This window comes from Betta splendens, chromosome 19 (genome assembly GCF_900634795.4).
Source record: "Betta splendens chromosome 19, fBetSpl5.4, whole genome shotgun sequence".
NCBI lineage: Eukaryota > Metazoa > Chordata > Actinopteri > Anabantiformes > Osphronemidae > Betta > Betta splendens.
This window is the reverse complement of record NC_040898.2, coordinates 7,800,041-7,806,999: the sequence shown is the minus strand read 5'-3', so window position 1 is coordinate 7,806,999 and position 6,959 is coordinate 7,800,041. Positions and strand designations below refer to the sequence as shown.

Genomic DNA, 6,959 nt, shown 5'->3' with positions numbered 1-6,959 from the left:
TATTGATTATCCTAATGATCACGTCTCACACATGAAGTTGACCCAGAAGAACATGAACATCCTGGAAATTCATACAGTCAATTTATAAGATCAGAGAATAAACTAACAATGATTCATATCAGTGAGTCTGGTTCAGTTCTTACTTTGTGTCTGAGGCTCCAGGTTCAGGACTGAATGATGGAGGCTCACATCTGGACCAGTCATTCTTCATAGTCACACATCTGGATCCTGGAGAATCTGCTCCGTCCTCTTCCTCCACACAAACACTCATCTTCTGAAAAAGCCACAGATCCAGAGCTAAACACCTGCTGTGTGAAGTTTAATGAGTTCAGTCAATAGTTTTACGACTAAGGAATGGTGTTGTAATAATCTGAGGAGTTCATTTTATGAGAGGTCAAAGTTCAGTCATTAGTTTCAAGACCGTTTACTGTAAGAAGTTTTAGTAATGGATTATTCCAAAATGATGCAGTAAAATTGTATACTTGCTGAAGTAGTACTCCACACAAACACTTATCTTTTGTAAAAGCCACAGATCCAGAGCTAAACACCTGCTGTGTGACGTTTAATGAGTTCAGTCAATAGTTTTACGACTAAGCAACGGTGTTGTAATCATTTGAGGAACTCAATGTTCCGGTCAAAGTTCCGTCATTAGTTTCAAGACCGTTTACTGTAAGAAGTTTTAGTAATGGATTATTCCAAAATGATGCAGTAAAATTGTATGATATTTGTTGAGGTAGTACTCCATGAAGTACTTAGTAGTACTGTGAAGAAATAATGTTCTACGACTTTGAGGAACTCATTTCATTCAAAGCCAAGTTTTAGAATAGAGGCCCGTTATGTTTTGATACATTCCATCAGTGAATATTTCCAAACATACACAGTAACTTCTGACTTTTGCAGTTTACAGTACAGTACGACGGCTCATTTGATCGCAGAGCAACCAGAGCCACACTCTGAACGCCATCAACTCCTCACATCTGGTTCTTGTCAGTGTTCGTTTGACAGAAGTGGATCGTGTCTCTTCTTCCTCTACATTAACAAACAGACGCAGTAACAGTAATGTTGTTAAACACTCACCTCAACGTTTATTCCTCTTCCTTCTAGTGTTAGTGTTCTAGTGTTTAACTTTTCCTCTGTCTGCTCTGTTCTCTCTAAATGGAGTATAAACTCAGTGAACACCTTTGGTCTTTGCCTGTACCTGGATCACGTGATCACTGAGGCTCCGCCCCCTCTCTGTTTACAGGAAACCAGGAGAGTTGAAGCAGCAGAGTAATAAAGCAGCAATCCTACAGGATGCGGAGATCCAAATTTTTAGATGTTTCCAACATGTTATATACTGTTCTCATTAACCTAGCTGCTTCTTGGACTAATCCAATAAAACTGTAATGTTCAAATGTAATGGGAAAAATTGTGCCTTTGTGCTCTTTCATATCCAACACAGTCATCATGTGCTGGTTAGATTCAGCACTGAACATTCTTACACAAACAACTAATCTCTTGTACTGTTGTACATCAAGTTTAAACATCTGATATTCTGTTTGACTGACTAATAGTTTATGATGTGTGTCTGTCTTTTACAATAAAAATAAAAATAATAATCAAATAATACAATTTAAAAAGTCTGCTCTGATTGGTGAGACGACAGTTACTAATGGTTGGCTTGTGGAACCTGTCGTCAGTACTGAGGATACAGACAAGGTTTTTTGATCTGTGCGTGGTCCACACGTAGGGGACTGAATATAAAAGACAGCTTCTGAAAGATGGGCCACTTTCACAGCAGGAAGTTTTCTTGAGATACGAGGGACCCAGGTCTTAGAGGGGCCTGACGGTGAGGGATCACTTCCGCGAAAACTCACTCACTCACTCACTCAGTAGATCTGAGCAGTTCCCTTTCTATGGAGACGTCCCATAAAAAGAAATTTGGAAAGGTTCCGCTCGGTACACACAAAAAATCTAAGGCAGTTAAACCACCAAACTCTGAAAGACGGGTTGGGGACAATCTGAGTCTTCACCACCGGACAGCAACCTTACAAAATGAATGACGAGTACAGTACAGTACTGTACAGTACAGTGTGTTTCATGTTTCCATGAGTGGAAAACTGGTTATGGGTTCAAAAGAAAAATTAGAGACAAAAGATGAGATTTGAAAAAGCACAACTATCAAAACAAAACCTAGAAAAGTAATAAGAGAGATGAGAGTAATGGGAAGAGAAGAGATAACCACACACACACACACACACACACACACACACACACACACACACACACACACACACACACACACACCATTGTTTCTGCTCTCTGTCCTAGTGCAGAACTGAGCGCGATGAGCGTAAATCTGGATCTGGACTCCTTTCCCAACGTCAGCAGAAGAACCGAAGGAGAAGAAGCACCTGATCAACAACCAGAACAGGGTGGAAGCTCTGACACCACAGCAGCTGGAGGACACAGACCACAGCATGGAGGCCTCACCGACTCCCACAACGTCTGCAGCCATCACGTTCTGGGCTCATCAGACTAGACTCACCAGCTTCTACAAGCCCTGCACCAGCATGAACTGACTGTCTCTACAGCTTCAGAGGTCGTAAAACTGTCATACAAGCGTGTGTGTCTGAAACAGACACCTGCTTATGACGATCAGCAAAGGAAAACAAGGAAAGAGAAACAGCAGAGTGAGCTCCATCTGAGAAGCCGTGCTCTGACACAGACACTGGTTGAAACAACAGGAGAGGCTTCAGACGTGATTGGCCCAAAAGAGCTGCATGCGAGGAACCAGGAAATGTCTGAAGATGGTACCGCAAACACAAACACACACACATTCATACACACAGTGAAGTAACACGCTTACAGCTGATACACGCTCAATTGATCCAAATTCATGCTCTTCTGCTCGCAAGGAAGAATTGCTTTTTGCTCAAAACATCCCAGAGTGATTTTAAAATGATGACAAACAGCTAAATGACAACTGCTGCATGACTTTGCAGTCTCACGGGTTTAAACTATTTCAATTTGCAACAAATTCAGTAATAAAATCCTCCATGTTTCTAAAAAGATTTATGCACAATATAGGTTTGTCTGGCCACACTGTAGGGAAACAAAACCAGACTATAGAAGAAAAGAATAAAACAGACTATAGGGAAAACAAAAAAAGACAGAAAAAAAAGACCAAAAAAAGACTGAAACAGACTATTAATGACTATTAAAGGGGAGACGACTATCAGTAAGTAATAATAATTACCGTACGTACCAGACTATAAAAAAAAATAAAAAATACTGTTTACTGTTAACTGTCTTGTGCAACATCTGTGAGATCCTACAGGATCGTTTAAAAACAGACATGCCACTTTGGTCTCTGCGCGAAGGAAACAGGTACAATGTATGAATGTACTGAAAGATTAAACGAGGTCGGCCTATTAAAACACTGCTCACTTTAAAAGGGGCGGAGACCGAAGGAAACTCTGGGTTTCCTGAATAAAACCTGCTCGCGACCAGGTTAGGTTCACAGAGTAGGTTGCCATAGTAACTGATTCTGAGTCTCGATTACCTCTCTTCCTGAAACGGGTTTAATTTACCCCGCTTTACGGATTTAAGTTACCTCCCTTTCTGAAACCGAAAACTCTGAGTTTTCCTCATTTCAAGGTTAACAAACTCAGAGTTTCAACAAAACCTCCTTCTTAAAACGGCCCCTGGTATTTTAACTAAAACCCTCCTTCTGAAGACCTGCATCTTCTCCTGGTTACAGTCAGGTGTTACTGTCCCATGATCTGAGGAGTCTAGTTTGGACTGTAGTCAGGACTATTGCTGACTTCATGTTTATTGACACATTAAAGATCGAATTAATATCAAGAAAGACAATACACGGTTCTTGATCTACTCACTGATTTCTGCAGGTTCAAATGATGAGATGACAGGTAGACAAGCACCTGTTTGCACTAATCAAGAATTAAAACTGCCAAAGGGAACATGAAGATCTAGTGGATTATGACTGAGTGAAGCTTCTGTGTTTCTCATTGTCTCCCCTTATTACTGTACTTGCAGTGTTTCATTGGCAGGCCACCATAATGGGTCCAGTGAGTATCACCATCACCATCATCGTTTTTCCTTTTTAGAGCAATACCTCTTCACTGTGAACATAGACTTAAATTAATTCTAGCAAGTGGGAAATGTATTACTAACAAAACTGCCTGGTTTGTCTTCAGGGTGACAGTCCGTACCAAGGAGGAGTTTTTTTTCTCACAATCCACTTTCCTACTGATTACCCGTTCAAGCCACCGAAAGTAAGAAGAACTAGTCTGCTTCCAGATCTGTCCTGTCACCTCTTAAACTCTTAATTTTCTTATATTTCAAATCTTCTATTATCTTCTTTTAGATTCAATGAACAAGCTCTATACACCTATGCTAACATTGGTTACATTTGTAAAATTTAAGACATACACAAGCACATAAATATATTCTAATAAAATATGAGATTAAGACTTGAAACACAGTCTGAAGAACATGTGTTATAGTGAATGTGTGTCTGTTTTTTACAGGTAGCGTTTACAACAAAGATTTATCACCCAAATATAAACAGCAACGGCAGTATCTGTTTGGACATTCTACGGTCGCAGTGGTCTCCAGCACTAACAGTGTCTAAAGGTAAAGTCTGTTCTTTCACTCACTGCATACGTTTTACAACACAGCAACAGTTGCACTGTGCCTTTAGTTTCAGGACTGTATAGCGACCAGGTGTCACACAGTGACCACACACGTTAACTTTACACCAGACTGTGTGTCATTGCATTGTATAATTATCTCTGTTAGCCAATTCTGAATTCCTTCATTGCAGTTTTATTGTCTATATGTTCACTGCTTTGTGATCCAAACCCAGATGATCCCTTGGTTCCAGACATAGCACACATCTACAAGAATGACAAAGACAAGTGAGTACACACAGCCACTCAGGTGATGCGCCACTGTCCACTTGTGTCAGCATCAGGTCACACTACTTTGTTCACACCTAATTGTGTACTCTTTCCTCCTCAGATACAATAAACTAGCAAAGGAATGGACCCAGAAATATGCCATGTGAAGACTCATCTAAAAGAAACTCGCTGAGAAGTTTTCCTTTCCCTTCCTTTTTTAAAGTCAGAACACACTGTAAATGATAGCATGGAATCATTTAATAATGTTAGGTAAAGTCCATAAACCTGCACTGTCATCAACATTATTATTAATCTGAGACCATAACATTCACAAACAATGCAGGGGATTTTTACTCTAGAGCAGATAAGAAAATTTGCCTGACTCCATGAAGTGTTAATTTGTCCATTAAACTTTGTCATGTTCTTTCATCAAGTACATTTTATTTATAAAACATTTATAACAAACTATGCCATTGGCTGTTTTTTAAATAAAACGTGGGAAATGTAGCATGTTAATCCCTGTATGTGTCATTTAGCAACAAACCTTGTACAGATGTTTGAAGAATCTTTATAATAAATGCAGGCCTGTGTCATAGGCAGTAGAGGCAAATGCTAAGGGCGCCGTACATCCAGGGGGCGCCAGATATGAAGGAAGAAAAAAGTTTAACTTCCACCAGTGTTGCCAGATATGCAATGTTTATCGTATGTACACGATAGAAACTTAGTCTCTGAACATAACTTGCTCCGGAGCAGGTTATATTTCTGGGTAAGTTCGTTTCGGAGGTTACTGAGCAGGACGTGTCCGTTTTGAACTGCGGTCAAGTGAGCCGTCGTTCGTTCCTCCGTCGTTCAGCCAGCAGCGCTTCAAAAACGTCTTGCGCCCGTATTAGGCGCTTTACAGCAGAGCACAAAACATGCTCGTCGCGACTTCCTCTTTTCATAGCGAGACGTCTGGTTTGTTCAAAATATGGAAATCTACGAAAGAAAATATTGCATATATAGAAAAACTGTCGCGTAATAAAAATCTGTTTACTTCACAAAGATCTTTGTACTTTTACTGAAGGATTACACCTTATCAGTATATTACTATTATCCAATATTATTCGCATCTTATAGAATTAATAGTACACACGACGAGGAAGTTATGTTTAATATTCCATTGCAATAAAAGAGGAGAGGGCAACAAATTAAGGGTAATTAAATAAACTCAGGCATTTAGTCAGTTATTTTTTGCCAACTATCTTTCTTTCACTGATGCAGCTGTTTTGCTTCTTCTAATAATAATCGTCTTGAATTCCTCATACGCCAGCATTAAAACCTCCAACTCCGCCTCTGTGAAATACGCTGCCCTTTTATTGTCACTTCAGTTTTCCATGATGACTCGTGAATTCAGCGATCCATTGACAGTGTCTTTATACAGTATATACACCGTGCACGTGCGTTACCTCTGGGTTACCGACAGGAGGTAGATTAACCTGACTCTTCTCAGGTGTTTTGGAACCGACATTCTCAGGGTGAGCAGGTTCTGAGTTAATCAGAGAGTTCAGGGTTTAGCAGAAGGTTAATCAACCCTGCTTTCTGGAACACACCCCAGGAGCTCACGTGCCACAGTTGGGCCGTTTCCTCTATTAGACAGTTACAGGCTGATTTCCACACAAACCACTAGATGGCGGTGACATAACAATTAGTGAATGCAACACAATGTTGGGGCAGAACAAATCATTATAAGGAAACACATGTAATTCTCCTTTACACCTGCAAAAGTAACGTTAAGAAAAATATTAGTGATTGAATTAAAAACATTTGTCTGCATAAGCAAACTATGCTCATACTTAGAAACACACATGACCAAGAATTCACACACAAGCTGCTGCAAACGTCTTACACATCACACACTCACCAAGGATTCATACAGGATCTGTAGTAACATTAATACAGCTGATTTTTCTGTTTCACAATGAGTCCAACAAACTATTTGATTGTGACGAGCTCAGAGAAAAAGACGTTGGTGGTAAAACACAAAACAGGAGGATGAGGAAGATCAGAGCTGGAGAC

General features: G+C 40.0%; 2 protein-coding genes across 4 annotated transcripts in view; one reads left to right on the top strand and one right to left on the bottom strand.

Moving 5' to 3' along the window:
- LOC114846394 (NACHT, LRR and PYD domains-containing protein 12-like) overlaps nucleotides 1–6,959 on the bottom strand; it is an 89,491-nt gene that overhangs the window by 35,049 nt on the left and 47,483 nt on the right. For all 3 annotated transcript variants that reach the window (XM_055504713.1, XM_055504714.1, XM_055504715.1), the window contains exon 2: nucleotides 144–308. In XM_055504713.1, the coding sequence (XP_055360688.1) occupies nucleotides 144–271 (128 nt within the window). In that variant the 5' untranslated portion in view covers nucleotides 272–308. The remainder of the gene's footprint in view (nucleotides 1–143; nucleotides 309–6,959) is intronic.
- Nucleotides 3,946–5,333, top strand: LOC114846257 (ubiquitin-conjugating enzyme E2 D4-like). The gene is made up of 5 exons (XM_029135080.3): nucleotides 3,946–4,070; nucleotides 4,200–4,277; nucleotides 4,533–4,638; nucleotides 4,829–4,922; nucleotides 5,026–5,333. Exons 1-5 carry the CDS (start codon nucleotides 4,062–4,064, stop codon nucleotides 5,069–5,071), a joined length of 333 nt encoding a protein of 110 aa, XP_028990913.2. The 5' UTR covers nucleotides 3,946–4,061; the 3' UTR covers nucleotides 5,072–5,333.